The following is a 23926-nucleotide window of genomic DNA, read 5'->3' as shown; positions in this document are numbered from 1 at the left end:
ACGGAACCGGAACAGTTAGAACCGGAATATATAGAACCGGTTCCGGTTCCGGGTTTAAAAATTGGCTTTATTCGGGTTCCGGGTAATCCGGGTTTGGGTCCATCGAGTCCGGGTAAACCGGGTCTGAAAATCGGAACCGGTGTTAGGAACCGGAACCACTTTTAGGGTCGGAACCGGTTTTTGTGAAACGTTTAAAAGATGCATATCTCATTCGTTTTAACTCCGATTGACATGCAGTTTTTTCCAACATGTAGTTTAGAGCATGTACATGATTTTAGACTATAAATTTGCTATTTTTAGTTTTATTTTCATTGACTTATAGTCCCCCAAATTCGAGATATCAAAGCTGAAAGTTTTTAGTTTTTCAGTTTTTTGTATTCTGTGAAAGTTTTAAAACATGCATATCTAATTCGTTTGAAGTCGGATGGACATGTGGTTTTTTCCAACTTGTAGTTTAGAGTTTTTACATGAGTTTAGACTATAATTTTTTCATTTTTGGTTTAATATTCAATGATTTACAGTCCCCCGAAGTCAGGATATCAAAACTGAAAATTTTCAACTTTTCAACTATTTGTTTTTGTACTTTGTATTCTGTGAAAATGTTAACACATGCATATCTCATTCGTTTAAAGTTGGATTGACATGCGGTTTTTTCTAGAGTATAGTTTAGAGTGTGTATATGATTTTAGACTATAATTTTATCAATTTTGGTTTCATATTCAATGAGTTACAGTCCCTCAAAGTCGGGATATCAATATGAAAATTTTCAAAGTTCAACCCACTAAGTAGTAAGTAATTACCAAAATATTTCGGTTTTCCGGTTCTAAACTCACTTTATCCGGTTCCAACCTACCCACTTTGATGTTTCCGGGTTTTCCGGTTCTAAACCCACTTTACCCGATACCGTACCCGGAACCGGTTCCTATATACCGGTCCGGTTTCCGGTTCTATAAAATCCCGTTAACCGGTTCCGGGTTTTCCGGGCTCGGATCCATCCGGTCCGGGTTTGGACCCACTTTCATCCCTAGTTGCATCCCCGCCATCAAAAATAATATTAAAAACATACAGTCTTTTTGTGTGTTGCTCATAATAACAAACGGAGACGATGTCAATTCATATATAACTTTTGAAATCAATAGGCTATTTTCTAAAATAATCTTTTTTCATCATATACTTTTACATATCTAGTCAATTATGTTTCTTTAAGCAACATTTTTAGTTTCTAATTTGTCATCTATCATCAAAGTCCTCCAACAAATATGTCATTGTCATGCGTTTTGTCTTTTCTTTCACAATCAATTTATCTTGTACGATCATCTGGAGAATATTTATGTTTCATTTTCATAATTAAAATTGTAAAATGCTTGCTAAATAATACGGTTTACTATATAAATGATGTGAGTATTTGGATCATCTGGAGAATATTTATGTTTTATTTTCATAATTAACATTGTAAAATGCTTGCTAAATAATATGGTTGAGTAACATATACTATATAAATATGAATATTTGTCGTATGTTTACTTGAAAGTTGGATGTTTACTTTAAACGGATAAAAATTCATAAGTGGTGTATGAGATTAAACATGACTATCACGTTTTTTTTTGCTCTAAAGACATTTTATTTAAACATCATTCATCATTCATGTTGGTTGTAAGATTGGATGCACCCATCATGTTTACCTTCTTTCACAAATGTGGATATCTAGTTTAACCAAACATACCAAATATACCATTTTAAAGATTTAAAGTCTATTGTATTTTTTTTCTTTTTGGATAAACTTCTTTTAGGTTATCCAACCAAGAGTTCAAGACCATTCTCGGGTGATGGTTTTTTTTTTATGTATTTATTGTATTTTTCAGAAAAAAAAAATTATATTGTTATGTTTTTTAAGTAAAAAAATTTTGATTTATAAGTTACCTAGATTAATATTTCAACGAGTTTATGGACTTTTTTTAAATTCTTCTAAATATATTATCTATTAATTATAAAAAAACTTATTCCTTGCATGATTTTTTATACACTTTTATATTTCCAGCTAGTCTATCATTTATTTTTATCAAACGTCATTTTTATTAATTATAAACTATCTTTAATTAGTCCTCCAAATATAACACATATCTATTTCATGATTTTATTGCTCTAGTTTATTATATTAATAAATTTTTTCATGTGTAACAAATTATTGCCAAAATTGACAATACTATTCTCTTTCGGTTTTAAAGACAAGATAGGATGAAACATAGCAAAAATAATTTTGATTTTTATCGTTTCCCAACTTTTCAAACTTTTCATCTTACATACATACATATGTATGTATATACTATATAACATCAATACATCATTTTCCTTTGATCGTGGTCTAGCCTTAGGATTGCCAAAAAAAAAAAGTTGATCAATTGAAAACTGTGTCTTGAAAACCAACCAATAGCAATATTCTTAACTAGAAACCAACGATTTAAATTCGATTTTTTTTTTTAATGTTCATCAATACAAGAAAGCATGACAATCTTTCAACAATTCAATTGGTCAAACCTTCATCTACCGACTACCATCAAATACAGTACCTACCATTAATGAAATCTTTAGTAGCACCAGCATTGAACTATTTCCATTCAAATTTATTCAAATACAATAAAATCCAAAGTCAAACATGTAAATAAGTTATTTAAATTTCTGAAAACCTGAGTGACTAGTATACATTTTCAATGGTATTCTGACATCCAAACTTATTTCTTATATTATATATAATGAATAAAGTTGTGGGGCATATACAAAACACTCGATTCACGTGAATTCGAAAATCCATTAATGGCACAACACAAGACCCAAACAATGATCGAAATCTAACTCAGTCTTCACAGAAGAGATTTTTGTGTTAGTAGTTACTTGAATAAAAAAGTATGAGTAATCAGTTCCTTATAATTTACTTATAATTGTTATTTATTAGTTGTTATGTATTGATCAATGTCAAACAAATTACTATGAACATATATAAATTTTGGGTGAAACAATTATTATATCAAACCATATGACATACGCTACAAATACAAGAACAGTAAATGTTAAAAGTACAAAAAATTAAAGAGTATTAATTAAAACTAGACAAATTTCCGCACGTTTCGCAGAAATTGTTGATTAAAATTATAACAAATATATTGCATATAATACAATAATATAATTAAATTATTGAAATGTATATTGTATTAAAAGATAACTATATCGTTGTTATCAATTTAGAAATTTGTTATTGCAATATTTAACTATTAATAACTAATCAATTTAGTTTGATAGTTTATGTGATCAATTTAGATTGCATGTGAATTTGACATCTCGATATTTAACATTATATTTAAAATTTTATTATTTTTAAATAATTAAAATTATTATAAATAATAGTTTTTTGTTGAATTTTTTTGTTATTTTGACAGTTAAATTTAAGTTTTTTATTTAAAAATTAATCAATGTAATCATTATATTAATGAATCAATTAATCATTAATAGTTAAAAAGTCTTATGAGTTGTAATAATAAGATGAAGAGTCGTGAAAATTCAAATGCAAAAGGTGTAAGAAAAATATCATTATAATTACCAAAATTTTAATGAATCAATTAATTATCATTAATTAAAAAGTATTTTGAGTTGTAGTGGTAAGGTGAAGAGCCATACAAGTTTTAAGAAAAAATACATCGTTTATACCCCAAACATCATTATTGAGAATCTTAAGAAATTAAGAATGAAGTTCATTTGAGGAGGTGGGGCAGATAAATCCAAAATCCATTGGGTCGCTTGGGAGAAAGTCATTGCTTCTAAGAGACGGTGGTTTTGGAGTTGGCTCCCTTATAGTCCAAAATCTCGCTTTGCTAACTAAATGGCGGTTGCATCTTAGATCGGAAAAGAACTTGCTATAGGGAGGTTGTGTGACATCCGCCTAAAATGGATTCGGGTGAACCCAACCCAATTAGAAATTTAATAAACCCTACTCAAGATTACTTGACGCTAATAGGATCAAAACTCATACAATACGATATAACTTGACGTTAATAGCAACATAATATTGTACAACGTTATAACTATAATCAAAATAAATTATGATACCATATTAAAATCAAATCAAAGTATAATGCTCTAATTAAATTAAAAGAATCAAACTTGAATTCTCTAATTAAACTTCAAATCAAAGTAGATTGTTATAATCAAATAATAACCTATCTTTTATAAAACTTCATTTTTATAAACTTTACATTAAATTTTATAAAACTCTATTTTTTATAAACTTTACTTTAAATTTTATAAAACTCTTATATTAATTATGTAAAAGATGCTTGTGTTAGTGGGAAATTATGAAGACCACCAAAAGCAAAAAGATTATTCCCATGGTCTCCCACTCACACCTCCCATCCACTTTCCTTTCCTTTTTCTCCCAACACATTATTCTCTTCACCACTTAAATCTTCTCTATTCTTTCTCTCACTCTCAATCTCGAAATTTCCTCCAAGAATACTCATATTCCATCCAAGAACAATCTATTATACTCAAATCTTCATCCCTCGTGAAGCATTCATCAAGGTATGTTATTAAAAGTTTCAAATTCATACAAGAAACAAATTAAATCCACCAAAATATCTAAAACTCATTTTTTGCATAAACCTGATTTTTCTCAGAATACCATCAATAAAATAAGAAGTTCTGGAAATTTTCAGAAAATATCTTATTTTTATTGAATTATCATAATTATTGCAATAAAGTAGGGCAATAATTCACATAAAATACTTGTTGCATTCAATAAATTCTGCGAAAATTCTGGGATGACCTGTATACTGATTAAACATGATATATGAAGTTTCATGCATTTATATTACTGTTTACTATTATTTATGATTTTATTGATTAATTAATAATGAAATATATAAAAAATACTTCCCATAGTCACAAATATCTGAAACTTATACACTGGGCTCTACATCATGTTATAAAACTATGGTTAATTTTACAGATTTTTTGAGAATCATTTACTATTTTTCCCGAATTTTGTGTTGTTTAATCATTAAAATATTAAATAAATACTAAAACAGTTCAGAAAAATATACAAATTTTACAGTAATTAATATTGTATGAAATAATGATTTCCTAATAATTTCATAATTTTTCAATACTGTTTACTATTTAAAACTATTTTCCTAAGTATTTAAGCATGTAAAAATGCATTTTAATGATTATTTCATATAAATAATTGTTAAAATCTGTAAATAATTATAATTGGGCAAGTTATTATTTTAATAAGAAATTATTAAAAATCTGGCCTAAATTGAAAATATAAATTAATTATGCAAAGTAAGTAATTCAATTTAAAATTCATTTAACAAATAAATACCTTAATATTATAATCAAAATGAATTATTGTTAATTCATCAAATATAAGAATATGTGTCTAATTATTTATTAATACTTCATTCTCGTTTAGCAGTTCCTAAACCAAAACTATTAATTATATTAGGTTCTACGCCATTTTGACCCGAATCGTCTATCGTACGACACACACATTTCGTTTTGGGACTAATGTGAGTAATCTACCCCATACTTTATAATTTTCAATACTTTTGGGGTGTATCATGTGGTTCTAATATATTCCAGCTTCATTTTATTGTTTTATCACAATTGAGACATTGTTGGGACATTTATACGTGAGTCATTAATTGTATAACTATTGTTTGTTTACGCTACATGTACTTGTAGTGCATTACCATTTTTAGTCTAATCTCCATGACTATGCCCGTATTCTTGAGGTACGTTATGGACAATAATAGCGCTATTGGGTTGACCACCCCGCCTTGGGACGCTAAGGTGATTGATCGCACGTGGTTGAGTGTGTATGATGATTAGATGCTCCATCCTATTTTTATTTTTATATATATACATATGTATATATAGGGTGAGGACTTATTGTTGTTGTTATCATTTGTTAATCAATTTTTGATTTATAAACCGTTATCTTAAATACAATTGTTTGCCGACTTTAAAAGAAAACAAATTTCCAATTATAAAGGTTTCAACTTCACAATTTTCTCTACTAAAATTAGATTACTCACCAACTCTCGTAGTTGACCTGTTTTTACCCATGATGCAGATTTGAAGAATGAAGTTGATGAAAAATAGGTTGTGCCTTAGAAATCCACAAGACTATTTAAATTTGATGTAATAAATGTTGTTCATATTTGGATTTGTATTTGTATGTTGTGGATCTTGTTTGCATACTTAGTACTTAATTGAATCTAATCATATTATAACATAGTTGTCATGAGACTTTAAACAATATATCACGCCTCGATCGATTCCGACAAGGATCGGGGTGTGACAGGTTGTGGTTTACAGTATTCATAATCTTAAAAAGAAACTGTTCGACTACATTGCTAAGAAAACACTTCCCGAAGTGTGGTGTGATATCTCCAAAGCAATGAAAAGTCTTGACAATATAAATATTAGCCCAAATGTAATTTTTTTTTGTTCTAGGTACTGATGACGATATTTTATTCTGTAGGGATGCGTGGCTGGGACCTAACAAGTTGCAAGATCTATTCCCCTTCCTTTATGTCCTTGAATCAACTAAGAGGTGTTACCTAATTGACACTTTCATGAATGCATGTTGCTTATGGAATTGAAAAAGCTCCCTCGGGAGCCCTGAAGCCATTTTGTGAATTAAATGTCTTGGAGTCCTTACTTGGCTCCTTCAATTTGAGGCAATCCTACATTGGTTTCCGTTTTAACATAGCCTCCGATCGGCGGTTTTCAGTTGACATCGTGTGAAAGTTTATTGATTCCAAGATCTGCTCATACACTGGGCCTACGATCTCTTGGTAAAAAATAATCTCGTTAAAGGTGTGATGGTTTGTTTGGAGGGCTATGTTAGGAAGAATCCCTATGGCTGAAACCCTTGCTCATAAACGTCCAATCAACCTCCTTTATATGCTCTTTGTGGTGAGGTTAATGACACAATAGATCATACTCTCATTAGATGTAGCTCTGCTAAGGCGGCCAGGGAGTGGGTTCTTAAATGGTGTGATATCCTTGATCGGCAATTTTCTGGTATGACTGATTTCATTGGTTTTGCAACATCTTGGGGTAACTGCCCTCGAAAACGCAAGATTATCATTTCAATATTTTATGTAATACTCTGGATCATCTGGAAAGCGAGAAACAATAAGTTCTTGAACAAAATGTGCTCATCCCCATCTAGGATTGTTGAATATATTATTTCTCTGTCTTTTGTTTCGTGCAAGTTTAAAAGTAATATAGAAGTTGGAAGTTGATCAGAGTGTTGTTGTGCTCCCACCTCTCACTATATATATATATATATATATATATATATATATATATATATATATATATATATATATATATATAGGTTATAATGTGGATGGACAATAATTATGCGGACGTGTGGACAGTGTTATTCTATGAGAATACTAAGAGAATAAGGTGTTTAGTAATGCGAATAATAAATACGTTCAACCTTACAAAAATATCGTCATTCTCACTAATTCTTATTTATTTTTGTTCTCACATATTGTTTTTCACTCATTTTTATTCTGACAGAATACGACTCAATAAACATTCTGACAACATTCAGGCAGAATGAGAATAATAATAAAAAGCCTATAATAACCTTATAGACGATTTAATTAGTGAGAATGTGTGATAATGACAATAGTTATGTAAGATTGAACGTATTCATATTATCAAACAACATATTTTCTTTGTCATTCTCACATAATAGCATTGTCCACACGTCCGCACAATAGATGTCAATCCACATTTGAACCTAGCTCTCTCTCTCTCTCTCTCTCTATATATATATATATATATATATATATATATATATATATATATATATATATATATATATAGAGAGAGAGAGAGAGAGAGAGGAATGATCATTTGACAACTCATAGTTTCCCGAGAACTTGAGAACTAAAAGTGGAGCGTTGGATAAAAAAAAGGATGGCCAAGATGCATTGTGGCATTTTTGTAAATACATAGACAAAATAAGACAGGGGGTATGTTTTTAAAATGAATCAGGGGCATTTTAGGAATTAAATATCTCTTTTAATTCCCCAGATTAAATATCTCATTTGCGTCTTTCTCTCTCTCACACACACACACTCACGTCGTCTTCTTCACCGATTCACCCATTTGCCCTAAATCGACCTCAATCACCATCGGTTTCAATCATCGAGTCTGCCGATCTTCCCTCAAAATCACCATCATCTCCACCACATTGGTCTTAGTTCTGTTCATACACAAAATCGTAACCCTAAAATCATCAGGTTACATGATCCGCCATTAATGAAATCAAGAATGTAGTAAAGGTGCCTTTCCAGATCCAAATTGGATCAACAAAATGTGCGTTGTGCATATCCGAGCTAGGCATCCGCGGATCACTGAAACGACAATCATCACCCCATCAGTTGATCGCCTTCCTCATCGCCTCCGTTCCGTCTCCATCGATCGACCTTGTTTCCGATCAGATCTGGAAGAGGAGATTAACAAAATGAACTCTAGTGGTTAACAATGGAATTCGTTCCAATGTACGGATATTCGCACAGCACAGGTTCTAATTTTTCATTTTATTTTAATTCCGCCATTAGTATATATACGATTTTACACTTCAAAATTACTTATTCTGATTATGTTCTTGTTTGAATTGAAATTTTTGTTTTGTCTTAGAGTTATGACGCAAAAACATGCTTTGATTGATGTAAAATCTAAAATCATTGAACAATCCAGGCTTCATTGTGGCAATTATCAACAATATGAAGGTGCGATTTAGCATTCAAGGATTCAGTTATTCTTGAAACATTCATCGGTCAGAGGTAACTAATATTATTCCATCTCAATTTTGTGGTTAAGCTTGTTTTTATTCAGTGTCATATTAGTTGCGAATTTGGGAATTATAGTGTTATTACTAGTTAATAGTTAATAGTAATAATAATACCATGGAAATTAATCTCTGAAGTGTAATTTTTTGCTGTTGACCTTCAACAACAGCCATTGCCGATGCAACTTCTCTTCCCGAAATTCCCATGTTGGATTTCAGATCAAGTTTCATAAGGATGTCTGGATTCCATGTTCCTTCTTTTACTCTTGCTTGTCTTTTAGAAACTTCAACAGCCTACAAATTAAGATATAAATAATTTACTTTTTTACCCATTAAGGAAAAAAATCATTTATTAAAAAGAAAAATGGAACACCTGTACTTCAGCCTCTTGTCTCATTCTATCATATCTTTGAGCAAGACGACGAGCATCTTCTAGTGGATCTCCCATTACCATTGCTCTTACTGGCTCTGCCACCTGTTCAAGTTTTGAAAAAACTTTCTATTTTTAGCTTTGTACTTTAACTCTTTCTATTTTTATAACACTAATTTGAAATATCTACACAGTTACATTTGTATAATAATGGTTTGTATTAGAACCTGAGTCCCAAATGATTTAAGTAGGTTTCCTCTTTCCTTCTCCATTATAGCACGAGCTCTTGAAATGTTTTTTGCAGCTCTGGATAGTGTGCTACCACTAGTGCATGTGTTCTCAACACCATATTTCTTGCTATCTTCGGACAATTTTGTCCATGTTCAATAAACTCTTCACGTGAATTTACAAATTACAACACAATGTCCATCAAATGGACTTGAAAAGAAAGTTGGAAAAAGAAGGTGCTTTTGAATCTAGTAGTTTGCCTAATAATGTCATATTAGTTGGCCACTCTATGGGTAGTTTTGTTGCTAGAGCTACAGTTGTGCACCCTAATTTGATAAAGTCATCAGTTAAAATTGTTCTCACTTTATCAACTCCACATCAATGAGTTTCTTTGGACTTTCTGATTATCATTGTATCCATAATTGTGACATAATTTTCTTTACTCTTGCTTCAGGTCACCCCTCATTGCATTTCATCCTTCATTGATCCAAAAAGAGTTGAATGGTACAATTTCCATATCATAATTTACTGTTGGATTAGTGTCTAAGTCCATAACTATTTTGGTATGTACTTGACCCGATTATGAGCATGGTCCTTTTGGGTTGCCTTCACCATAGCAATATGTAGGATAAATTAAGGAGGGAAAGGTTTAATTATGATTTATTAATATATTATAAGAATAATATATTAAAGGAGAAATCATATTGTTTAATTAATATTAGTCAAGAATTAATTAAGAGTTAATTTTGTGACTAAAAGAGATTAATTAAATTAAGGGGACTGATATTGTAATTCTAAGATAGTTACAAAGTTGGGCTTAGGATCCATTAGATGGCAATGGACGAATTCTATATGGAGGACCATAAAGAAATCGTCCAAGGGCCTTCTGGAATGGTCCATGGGCTGCTTAGGGCTTAAGCAGTCAGATTAGGGTTTCCTGGTTGTAAACCCTAATAGCCTACATGTATATAAAGGACCCTTAAGCCCTAAAAACGTGGACAAGGAATCCTTTAGGGTTTCCAGCCATTTTTGGTGCCTCCTCTCTCCTCCCTCTTCATCCAAGTTGCTTAGTGGTGTTTGTGACTCCATTAGAGGTGCAACACTTGAGGCACTAAGCTTTCTGAAGCCAATCAAAGCAATGATTGATTGTTATTGCTATATAACAATCAAAGGTAATTACTAAACCCTTATTTCAGTTCTTATTTGATAGATCTGGGGTTTGTAAGTCTTGGATTCATTGCATGTACAATAGAGAAACCTAGATCCAAGCATTAGGGTTTGTATGAGCAGATAGGATTGTTCTTATGCTTAAAACTCATCAGTGGTATCAGAGACTTGATTGGTTTCTGTTGTATGTGATGCAATTGTCGTTTTTCTTCTGAATATCGTTTTTCTTGCCTCTGCCCGACTCAACTCGGCGAGTCAGTATCTGGACTCGGCGAGTTGGCCCTACTCGGCGAGTTCAGGACTGACTCGGCGAGTCCGGGAGTCTGACAGAGTATATTTCGGGATTTACTTGCTGTTTTGTTGTAGGATTGATGCCAAAATCGTTTTTGATAATAAAATCCGAATTTTATTGTATGTTAATGATTATCCTTACCAAAACAAAAGATAATTTCAAATCTTTTGAATAATAGTTTCTTTATATGATAAATATAGATTATTCAAATTATTTGGTAATTATCTTGTGACTAAAATTGGATTAGGTCAAATATAGATAATCACAAAATTAATTGTTTGATTTATATTATTTGTTATTTGATCCCTAGTAAGTTTGAATAGTTTCAAATTACTCCCTTTAGGTTTTATAGTTTAAATTTGAACTTAAAAGTTTTGTTTTTGAAATTTAAATAGTTAAACCCTAATGTTTTGAAAAGTTTCAAAACTTGCCCTCAAGTTTTGGAATTTAAAATTTTGATTAAAAGTTTAATGTTGAAATATTTAAATTCTAAAACCTAATGTTTTGAAATGTTTCAAAACTTGCCCTCAAGTTTTGGAATTTAAAATTTTGATTAATAGTTTAATTATGTAATATTTAAATTCTAAAACTCTAGTATTTTGAAAAGTTCAAATTACACCCTCATGGTTTTGTTAAGTTAATTAAAAGTTTAATTAAAAGAGAAAGTTAATAAAACCACCTAGTATTTTAGAAGTGTAAAATACACCCTATACTATATATATGTAACATTAAAAGTCTAATATTATATATATGAGTAAAGAGTCAGTCTTACCGTTAGTAGGCCTCATTCACGAAGCTGGTCTATAAGGGGTGTTTAAGGAAATTGCCTATAAAATGGCGATTGAATGGGTATCCACTCTTACCCACCGCACTCTTGACTAGTGGAGGGTCGTTAGCCGAACGGGTAGGATAGGACGAAACCTTCCATTATAAGTATAATGAAGTACAAAGTAACTAAATGCTTTTACAAATTCCCAATCTTAGTTACTTTAGGGCAAAATGTGAATTTGTATGCTAATCCATGGAATTACACTTCGTACCATTGTCAAACGTTAGTGGAGCGTGTGTGGCTAACCGGCACACTAATTTGGGATTGACATTGGTGGCGAAGGGTGGCTCGATGTTTATCATAGATCAATGGAGCGTGTGTGGCTAACCGACACATTGATTAGGTGATAGTAGCAATTAGGTGCACCACGTGATTCGTATGGTTATTCACACCTTGTTTGTGATCCTCGGCATCCCAGTCTCAAACTTGAAGGGCCTAATCGAGATTAAACATGCCATTGAAAAGTTCAATGAATCTCAAAAGATCTAGGAGTTTCAATTCATTTAAAACTTAAATTTCTTTTTCGTTTTTCATGGTGGGAATTGGTAAATCGTCATTTACCTACCTTTCTGCAACTAGATTACGGCATCCCTCTTCTAGGTTGTAGAGTGTTGTGTTGGATCCTAGCCTTGATGTTTCATTTGGGTGTTACATCAAGGATTCTTATCAACTAACTTGAATTTTCTCCCGTTTTGTAGATGTCTAAATCTTACAATGGTCTTCCCAAGTCCCTTGGAACAAGCTTTCCAAATGAAGATGAAGTTCCACGATACGATCAAGGAAATGAGAGTCATGCTTCACTTCCTCCACCTCCTCCAGTTATTCTCCCTAACCCACAAGTTCAAAGGCTTGAAAAGTTCAAGCTCACTCAATCCCTTTTGGCAAGTAAACACGAAGATGGGAAACCTGTGTGTGCACACATCTTAGAGATGAAGTCACACATTGATAGGTTAAGGATGATGGGTGTCGATATCTCAGAAATGTTGGCTGTTGACTGGGTTCTTCAGTCCCTTCCTGAATCATATAGTGAGTTCGTTAGAGAGTACTATATGATGGACCATGACGTGACCCTCATTGATTTGACCTATTTGCTTATAGCTGCTGAATCAGAAATGATTTGGCGTGTTGATCAAGCAAATTTGTTTGGCAAATCAAACTCCCAAACTTCAATGGACATTGAAAATGGTGACATTGGAAATCCGGAAAAAGTAAATTCTGAGATAGTTCCTTGTACCATTCCAAAAGAGTCCATCTGCTTCTACTGCCAAGAGAAGGGGCATTGGAGACGAAGCTGCCCTGTTTACCTGAGAGATCTAAGAGATGGGAGAGTCAAGACGTATGGCTCTACTTCAGGTAAAATCCAATAACTAACTCTATAAGTTCCTATTCTTTGATTTTCAATACATGATGTGATAAGATTACATTTTGATGTTTTGTAGGATCGAAGAAAAGAGAGGAAGCTTAAGGGAAGAAGTAAGCTGAATCTGATCATGAAGAAATGGATTTCGATCGCATAGCTTGAAGATCGGATTTTTGAGCTACTACTTTAGAGTTAGAATAGATTGCTTAGAAATTGAAATAGCATAGTTTTCATTTGAATTGCATTGTAAGGACAAGTTTTTCCGCAATAAAATGAATTTTGATTTCGTCCTATTTATTTATCCTTGCAATGGCATATGTGAAAATGGATGTTTATGTATTTCTAATTTTAGCAATGTTGAATTGGATGAGATTCTTGATTATGTAATTTGTGAAATGTCGAGGATTTGCCAAATAAAGGAAGATTCTCATCGCCCAAGTTTCAATTGGACAGAAACTTAGAATCATACAACTTGGTTGCGTGATGAATGAGAAACTTCATATTTTGGAAATTAGACTAATTTTTTTGGAAAAGTGTCAAGAGAAGGACCAGGAGATTGAGTACAATAGGTTGTGTGTTGATCAAGTCCACCACAAGAGTGATAAAGATATTCGTCATGATTTACTAAAGTTTAGTAAATATGATTATACTTATAAGATTAAGTATAATTCTGAGTTGATTGAAAGAGTTTCAATCAATAGCAGAACGAATAAGAAGAATCAAGTAGGTAGAAAGATAAAAGTTTCTCTATTCTAAGAAGAAGGGATAGTACCTTTTATTGTGTTTTATGATAAGTCTTAATGATTAAGAACCATATCTCAATTGATCCTCTAAGTGAGTCTTAGTGCAATTGCATGTCTAAGAAGAGGAATCGAGAATTGTAGAAATGGTTAAATCAAGAAGTCAATCATACTTCGTTCCAATATCAAGTCTTAGAGTCAAGATTCTGACATGAGTGACAAGTCTTAAGTAGGTTTATAACACTCGATAAATGTGGAATTTGGAAAAATTTTCTTATTCTTGCACATTTGAAATTGGTAAGTTGTGATGTCTTGGATAAGACAAAGACCAACCAGGACCAATTGTGTGAAGTGTTAAACTTGACAAAAAGGCTACACTAACTCTTGAATATTTGTTTGTCAAGAAATGTTTCTTGACAAGAGAATTTTATATGTCAAGGAGTCAGTGGGAGTCTTAATGGTCTTGAAAAGTTTCAAGAACAAATCAAGAGTAAACCTAGTTGATCATCACTAGCACACGACTTGAGGTTTAAAGCCTATCGTGGATGACATACTCTTTTTCTGTGTCATTCCAGTTGAGTTAATTATGCATGTGAGTTCTATGAGTTCTCATTTGAATGCATAAAGACAAAGCACCTTGATCAATGGAAAGTACATTGATATGAAAGGGTGAGTTGCTTGGAAGACATGGTGGGCATTCATGTTACCATGAGGCAAGAAATCAAGATTGAACAAGTTCAGTCCATATGGTTTTGGATTTGTCGCAAACTTTCGTTTTGACAAATTCACATGGATAGGAACACATACATCATAAAATCTAAGTGTCATAAGGTTTTCCTCCTTCATGAAAATGATTGTGAGGAAATGCTTTCACTAAGAGAGATTTTAAGAAGATAGCAATTATGAAAATTGTATTATCAAATTCGATTATGATTACGGCATCCCTTTTCATAGTTCGAATTGTGAGATTTGACAATTGATCTGAACATTTGGGACTTAGTAACATAAATTCTGAATTGTTTAGACACACATGTGAGCTATCTAAGGCAAAGGTGTATGAGCTTAAAAAGGTTAGATAAAGGCTTATTAAAGCATTAGGTATTAGAAATATGAACTTAAGGAATTCAATAAGCATTGTTTTCTAGAAGGTCAATTGTTTTCTGAATACATGTCAAAGCTAGTGGGAGCATAAGTGTTATGCTGGTAAGAAAATAATCATCATGTTAGTGGGAGCATGATTATTATGGTAAGTATTGCAAGTTAGCAATATTAATTATAGAAAACAATATTCATTTTGCAAAGTTGCAAGGGTTGAAAAGTTGTTTTGCTATAATTAAGGGAGAGAATATTATACTTCGTTTCAAAATTCTAAAGCTTAGATCGAGAAATGTTAATAAATTTAGTCAAGGATACATAGTGCATTCTCAAAATTCGATTATGATTACGGCATCCCTCTTCATAGTTCGAATTGTGGGAACAGGGCACATAAAATATTATGGCAGAAGGATGATGAAGTATCATGTCTTTATGTGAGACATTATGCATCGTGTCCAATACGCTTCGGGTATAGGATCGATTGCATATGCTATAATATTAGACCATTCTATAATTTTCCAAATGCCTAGGGCATTAAGAGGGAAAAAGGAACTAGAATCGGTTTTTACTAAAATAATTAAACAACTATCAAAGGACGATCTGAGGTTCACTGAGGACTTGTCACTTGTGAGTAGTTGGAAGTATAGTATTGGATGGACTATATTGACATTATTATGAATAGATAGGATTCTATTAAGAATGAGTTGTCATATGGCAAATATGGAAATGTTTCCATTAATGGGAGTTGGATATTAAGAATCTATGTAGATTAGAAACTTTTATGCAAAAGGATGTTCAAAGGAATGTACTTTGAGTGAGAGACATCACATCTATAAAATTGTTTTGTAACAATTTCTGATAGAGAACTTAGTAATTTCATTAGCCAAGTCCTAGTGACTTTTGTGCTATGACTTTACGAAAGGGTCGTTGCATAAAATGTTAGAATCTAACATATTCTAATAGTGGCAAGAACCTTGTATTCTTACACTAATGATAAGGATTAGGGATTGTGAAATGAGTTTCATTGGAAAAGTTTTTCAATTGATCTAATTTTACAAAGTATGGACCATAGGAAACCAAAGTGTGCATGCTTGGAGCATGGGACAATTGTGGTTATAATTCGAGTAATAAGTTGATTTTCTGAAACAGTAAGCAATGAATAATGAGTAATCAATATGGTGTTTAAATAAAAGTGTTTTTTATTTACGCTCAAAAAGTTTTGGGACCATATAGGATTAATATTATTATTGCGTTTCACTTTGCATGTTTTGACTTCCAGAATAACTAGGTTATTCGAACCTCCACGGTCGGTCATACGTTGGAAGTAGGTATGAAGGAAGATTGTCATGAATCTGTCTGTAGATTGTCTAAAGTGTTTAGACATAGCACAAGTTTGCTGCAGAGTTCATGAGTGCTTTGATAAGATTAAAGTATTGGATTAAACCCACGCTCACTTGAATCACTTCATGGTTTTATCACGAGTGATTGGTGAGACGATAACATTGTATATTCTTGAAACCGAGACGTGTGAGTTGTTATTTGCTGGTCGGTTGCACATTGATGATAAGTAAACGCACCAGTAACTTGGTGTTATAAAACTTATTGTTGTGTGTAATTCGATTAGTAGGTGCAAGCAAGCATTTGAGTCAAAGTTTATCCATTCCTTTTACCCAAGGTGGGATAAAAGCGATATATGTGGGCCCCTCGATGATTTAGTGATGACAAAGGAAAGTGCTCGGCCGGGCCAGGACTGATTTGATTTGTTCAATTAGTCAGTCGTCATAAATCGGAAATCGGGAAACGAGACATAGACTGAGAGAATGATTTCAATCCATGTCTCATGTCTATACGATATCTTGTAGAATGGAGGAATATATAATCCCTTATCTAAAGGACACGCGTATCTGATAAGATCAGAGTTGACAACGGCTTTTGAAAGCTACGATTGCTGATCAGGTTTTGAAGTCATACGCAGAATAGTTATTAGACTTATCCAAGTGGGAGACTGTTGGATTAGTGTCTAAGTCCATAACTATTTTGGTATGTACTTGACCCGATTATGAGCATGGTCCTTTTGGGTTGCCTTCACCATAGCAATATGTAGGATAAATTAAGGAGAGAAAGGTTTAATTATGATTTATTAATATATTATAAGAATAATATATTAAAGGAGAAATCATATTGTTTAATTAATATTAGTCAAGAATTAATTAAGAGTTAATTTTGTGACTAAAAGAGATTAATTAAATTAAGGGGACTGATATTGTAATTCTAAGATAGTTACAAAGTTGGGCTTAGGATCCATTAGATGGCAATGGACGAATTCTATATGGAGGACCATAAAGAAATCGTCCAAGGGCCTTCTGGAATGGTCCATGGGCTGCTTAGGGCTTAAGCAGTCAGATTAGGGTTTCCTGGTTGTAAACCCTAATAGCCTACATGTATATAAAGGACCCTTAAGCCCCAAAAACGTGGACAAGGAATCCTTTAGGGTTTCCAGCCATTTTTGGTGCCTCCTCTCTCCTCCCTCTTCATCCAAGTTGCTTAGTGGTGTTTGTGACTCCATTAGAGGTGCAACACTTGAGGCACTAAGCTTTCTGAAGCCAATCAAAGCAAGGATTGATTGTTATTGCTATATAACAATCAAAGGTAATTACTAAACCCTTATTTCAGTTCTTATTTGATAGATCTAGGGTTTGTAAGTCTTGGATTCATTGCATGTACAATAGAGAAACCTAGATCCAAGCATTAGGGTTTGTATGAGCACATAGGATTGTTCTTATGCTTAAAACCCATCATGTACAACCTCTGCACATCCACGATTTTGTCTAGATTTGAACTAATATATTGTTCCTTCATCGATCTAATCGAGGTGAATACAGTGCACAAAATGTGGGCATTCACTCAGCTTTGATGGACCTTATAAGCTCGTCTGATGACATTGCCAGGCCTTGGGATACTCGCTCTTACCAACAGGTTTATTCCTTCATGTGTCTCTAACAATTTGATTCCTAATTTTGATGTTTTGAAATACAATTTTACTGTTTGATATATTCTTTTTTGTTTATATGCTAGTGATATTGGTTCTTATTTTATTTTGAAGGTGGTTTATTGTATATATCTAGGTTTGATTTGGATCTTTTACCTTGATTTTGTCCTGTATTTGTTAAGGCTTCTTTTAGAACCATTTAATATTATTTGATTTGATACTAATCCTAGAAATCTGTTACAAATGACATTTCAGCATTTGAACTTTTATCAACAGAGGCAATGTAACGACATGATTTTTTCAAAACAAAATTTTCAATTTTAAAACTCATAAAACATATGTCCCATCCTTCATTCTCAAAATCAACCAACAAGTTTTCAATACAATTATTCAAATCCAGGATCCACAATCATAGCTTCATATCAAGAGTGTGTGTGTACAATCACGCCGGTGCCTTCCCGCGATCCTCGGAAGTACCTGAAACACATAACACATAACACGGTAAGCACGAATGCTTAGTGAGTTCCCCAAAATACCACATACAACAATTCCCCACTCGAGGCTATACTCTGTAAGATCCTCTGGTCTATGTGTCTCAGCGGGACCCTCCAGTCCCGTAGCTCGTTGGACCCTCTGGTCCGGTCTAGCTCGTTGGACCCTCCATTCCGGTCTGATTGAGAACCCTCTGGCCTCATAGTTCGTTGGACCCTCCAGTCCGGTCTAAGCAACAAATAATATAGCATACAATACATATCACACAATCATGCATATCTCAAGCAAGCACATAAGACCCTCTGGTCACATATAACTACCACTCTAGGTAAAGTATAGTGAGAAGACTCACCTTGAAGTGAGCAAGCTAATACACCTCGTACACGAATCACCGATCTAGCCTCCGCCTAATACATGCGATGATTATCTCTAATTAGACCATAATACTAATAAACTCATTCTAACCCCTCTCTAACTCTTGGTAAGGGCAGAAGACCCTTCTACCTCTCCATGGTCCCCATTGCTCATATTTGGTCAAAGCTCCAAAAGTCAACAAAAGTTAGACTTGAGTCAACAGTCCATGTTGACTCAACTCGTCGAGTGCACCGGGAACACTCGTCGAGTTCCCTGGTTCCCTCAGGGACCTTGTGAAGACCAAATCTACACGTCGAGTAGGCCCGCCTACTCGTTGAGTCACAGCGTGCTCAGACTTATCGGGACAAACCCCAAGCGACTCGTCGAGTCAGCTCATGGACTCGGCGAGTGCATCCAGTCTATATTCCCATTCAGACGTTTTAGGGCAGATCTATCACTCCAAACTCTAGATCTAGGCTCCCTAGGCTCGAATGTCACATAAAGCTTCGATCTTTACGTTCATGCATGACATATTTGCTCCAATATGCCATTACAAGCTCCAAAGAAGGTTGAAAGCACATGAGCTTGCCTCTAGCTCAATAAAGCTTGACTCTTTGGGCTCTCAAGGCCTCCTATAGTCCAGATCTGTGGTCCTAACCTCAAACCATCCTCAAATAACTCAAGGACACAAGATGATTGGAAGAAAACCCTAAAAGCTCCCAAAATGGGATCTAACAAACAAAAGGTCAATATGAGAGCTTTATACCTCTGAATAGCAGCAGATGACAGAAGAATGCAAGATCCACAGCCTCCTCTTGATTAGATTCACCAACTCTTCCAATCTTTCCTCCAAAAAGCTCAAGAAGGCTCAAGATGGCCTCTCTCTCTCTCTCTCTATGCACGAAAAGGGCAGGTTAGGGTTTCTCTCTAGGGAAGGTGGCCACAAGGGAGGCTATAAGTGCCTTTAAATAGGTCTCAAACCCGGGGATCTAGGGTTTTCACTCCCAGCGTCTACTCGGCGAGTCTACTCCCAGACTCGTCGAGTAAATCATTAAATCCACGTGGCCATCCCGACTCTACTCGGCGAGTTATAGCGCCAACTCGTCGAGTAGGTCAATGATCCTTTAAAAAAAATATTTAAAATGACATACCTGGAAATCCGGATGTTACAATTCTCCCCCACTAGAATCAGACTTCGCCCTCGAAGTCATGCTCTGCAAATAACTCTGGATGCTTCTCCCGCATCTCTGACTCCGGCTCCCAAGTCAAATCGGACCCTCTTCGATGTTGCCACTGGACCTGAACCAGGGGCACTTCCTTGTTCCTCAGAACCTTCACCTTTCGATCCAAGATCGTGATCGGCCTCTCGATGTAGTTCAGGCTCGCATCCACCTGAATGTCCTCTAATGGTACCACTGCCGTCTCATCAGCCACACACTTCCGCAACTGGGACACGTGGAAGGTGTTATGGATCTGACTCAACTCCGCAGGTAGCTCCAACTGGTACGCTACCTTACCCACTCTGGCGGTCACTCTGAACGGACCGATATATATAGGCCCCAACTTGCCCCGCTTCCTGAACCGGATCACTCCTTTCCATGGCGAAACTTTCAGGAGCACAAAATCTCCGACCTGAAACTCAAGCTCAGATCGTCGTCTATCCGCGTAACTCTTCTGACGACTCTGTGCCATCAGTAACCTTTGTCTAACCTGCTGAATCTGCTCGGTCGTCTTCAACACTATCTCAGTGCTGCCCATAACTCTCTGTCCCACCTCTCCCCAACAGATAGGAGTCCGACACCTCCTCCCATAAAGGAGCTCGAATAGAGGCATACCAATGCTGTAATGGTGACTGTTGTTGTAAGAAAACTCAGCCAAGGGTAGGTATGTGCCCCAACTCCCACCGAAGTCCATAACACATGCCCAAAGCCAAGGGTAGGAATCGTTCAATCGCTCTGTCAGTCTGTCTGTGGGTGGTAGGCGGTACTAAAATGCAATCGCGTTCCCAACTCCTCATGGAACTTCTTCCAAAATCTGGAAGTAAAATGCACATCCCGATCCGACACTATGGACGTCGGCACTCCATGCCGAGCTACCAACTCTCGCACATAAACCTCTGCCAGCCTCTCAGCAGAAGAGCTCTCACTAATAGCAAGGAAATGAGCACTCTTCGTCAACCGATCCACAATCACCCAGATCACATCCTCTCCACGTGCCATTCTCGGTAATTTAGTGATAAAGTCCATCGAGATCTGCTCCCACCTCCACTGGGGAATCTCCAAAGGCTGCAATGGACCATGTGGTCGCTGGTGCTCTGCCTTGACTCGACGGCAGGTCAGTTACCTCTCGACCACCTCTCGACCACCCAAGCAACATCCCTCTTCATGTAGGGCCACCAATAGTCTCTTTTCAGATTCAAATACATCTTAGTGGCTCCGGGATGGATCGAAAATCTCGACCTATGCGCCTCCTCCATCAGAGTGCTATAAGCTCCGCCCGTATAAGGTACCCAAATCCGACCTCGAAAGGTCATAAGTCCCCGGCTATCCGTCACAACCTCGGATACTTGCCCAATCACCCGCTCCTTCTTGCGGTTCTCCGGTCTCACGGCCTCCGCCTGGGCCTCTCGAATGATATCCAGTACCGAAGTCATCACTGTCATCCTCATGCATATATCCCAAATCGGGGCACTCTCCGCCTTGCGACTCAGGGCATCGGCTACCACGTTAGCCTTGCCCGGGTGATACAGAATCTCACATTCATAATCTTTTACCACGTCCAACCACCTCCTCTGGCGCATATTCAGGTTGGGCTGATCCATTAGATACTTCAAGCTCTTGTGGTCCGTGTATATGTTACACCGAACCCCGTACAAGTAATGGCGCCAGATCTTGAGGGCGAACACCACTGCCCCCAACTCTAAATCGTGGGTGGGATACCTCGTCTCATGAGGCTTCAGCTGCCTCGATGCATATGCTATCACGTGCCCTCTCTGCATAAGCACTGCATCTAACCCCGATATAGATGCATCGCAGTAAACTACAAAGTCCTCCATTCCCTCAGGAAGAGCTAACACTGGAGCTTCACACAATCTTTGGCGAAGAGTCTCAAACGAGGTCTGCTGCTCGGGACCCCAAGTAAAAGCAACGCCCTTCCGGGTCAACTTGGTGAGAGAAACAACAATCTTGGAGAAATCTCTGATAAACCTTCGGTAGTAGCCGGCCAACCCCAGAAAACTCCTGATCTCGGTGGGGGATCTCGGCACCTCCCAACTCATAACCGCCTCAATCTTGGCCGGGTCGACCAAAATCCCATTCTGATTAACGAGGTGTCCCAGAAACTGGACCTCTCGTAACCAGAAATCACACTTGGAGAATTTGGCATAAAGCCTCTCCGATCTCAATACTCCGAGAACCTCTCTCAAATGCTCCTCATGCTGCTCTCTAGACCTCGAATACACCAAAATATCGTCGATGAACACGATCACCGAAAGATCTAATATAGGCCTGCATACCCGGTTCATGAGATCCACGAACGCTGCTGGTGCATTGGTGAGCCCGAAAGGCATCACCACGAACCCGTAATGCCCATAACGAGTCCTAAATGATGTCTTCTGAATATCCTCCTCACGAACCTTCATCTGGTGATAACCAGACCTCGAATCGATCTTGGAAAACCAAGATGCAACCTGCAACTGATCGAACAGATCGTCGATCCTCGGGAGTGGATAACGGTTCTTGACCGTCAGCTTGTTCAACTCCCGGTAATCAATGCACATCCGGTGCGAACCATCCTTTTTCTTGACAAAAAGGATTGGTGCTCCCCACGACAAACTACTCGGCCGGATAAATCCCTTTCCCAACAGCTCCTGAAGCTGCGAGAATAACTCTTGCATCTCTGGCGGCGCAAGGCGATAGGGCGCCTTGGCGATCGGTGCCGCCCCCGGAAGTAAATCAATACGAAACTCCACCTGCCTCTCGGGAGGCACACCTGGTAACTCCTTGGGGAAAACGTCCGAAAACTCGCTAACTACCGGAACCTCAGTGACAACACTCGGTCTCTCCGTAACATCCCGCGTATCCGACACATACGCCAGAAAGCCCATACAACCCTGCTGCAAGCTCTGCCTCGCTCGAGCAGCCGAACAAAATGCTGACCCAGATCGGGTACCCTCGCCGAATACTGTAAGTACTCCCCCACTAGGGTTTCGGATGGTCACCGGCTGACGCTCACAGTCGATCATGGCTCCGAATCGCCTCAACCAGTCCATGCCTACGATGACACAGACATCCCCCATCGCGATAGGTACCAAATCTATCGGAAATTCGACTCCAAAAATCTCAAGCACACATCACCGGATCACATCAGTCGCAAAAACAGCATGCTCATCAGCTATGGAAACTCTCAAAGGTCGACTCAACGCCTCACGTCGGATACTGATGTGACGACTAAATGCTAGTGATACGAAGGATCGACTCGCACCCGAGTCAAACAACACCAAAACAGGTACATAACTCACAAGAAAAGTACCTAAACATATCACAAATAAGCACCATATATAAACAAAAGAATAAGCAAAAGATCACATACCAACCACAACATCGGGTGCTGCTCGGACCTCCTCCGCTGTCAACTGGAAGGCTCTACCGCGAGCCTTTGGCGCCTCGGCCTTCATGGGCTGACTCTCTGTAGCTTGAGTAGAAGAAGGCGCAGATCCCTGCGCTGATCCCTGAAGCAACTGCGGGCACTCGACCTTCCTATGGCCAGTCTGGTTGCAATGGAAGCAAACCGAAAATCGCATGGGGCAATCCCTCACGATATGCCCCTCCTTCCCGCACTTGTAACACACCTGCTCTGCACACCCCATCATGGCTCTTGCCGCACTTCCCACAAGTGCGGCCCTTCTGACCTCCCGGTCTCGAATCAGCGGGCTTTTCCCGCTTGGCCGCCGGCTGAGACTGTGTCGGCCGCCTATCCCTCCTCTGAGACTCCGCCTCCTCCCTGGCCTGAGTCTCTAGCTCAATCTCCCTCTTCCGAGCATTTGCCTGGAGCTCGGCAAACGTTCGGTATGTCGAGTTCTCCACGAACTCGCGAATGCCTCTCCTCAGAATGCTCAGATCGCGGCTCATACGTGC

At 36.6% G+C, this 23926-nt stretch overlaps 1 protein-coding gene across 1 annotated transcript; it reads right to left on the bottom strand.

Annotated features, from left to right (window-relative positions):
* Positions 1–1230: 1230 nt before the first annotated feature.
* LOC145158393 (SH3 domain-containing protein 2-like) lies at positions 1231–9517 on the bottom strand. The gene is made up of 4 exons (XM_079077298.1): positions 9473–9517; positions 9249–9350; positions 8993–9169; positions 1231–1317 (listed from the first exon to the last, which is right to left on the bottom strand). Exons 1-4 carry the CDS (start codon positions 9515–9517, stop codon positions 1231–1233), a joined length of 411 nt encoding a protein of 136 aa, XP_078933424.1.
* Positions 9518–23926: the final 14409 nt, after the last annotated feature.

Source organism: Lactuca virosa, chromosome 2, assembly GCF_052849685.1.
Source record: "Lactuca virosa cultivar CGN04683 chromosome 2, Lactuca_virosa_CGN04683_v6, whole genome shotgun sequence".
Taxonomy (NCBI): Eukaryota; Viridiplantae; Streptophyta; class Magnoliopsida; order Asterales; family Asteraceae; genus Lactuca; species Lactuca virosa.
The sequence above is the reverse complement of the archived record's forward strand: the minus strand, read 5'-3'. Positions and strand labels throughout refer to the sequence as shown.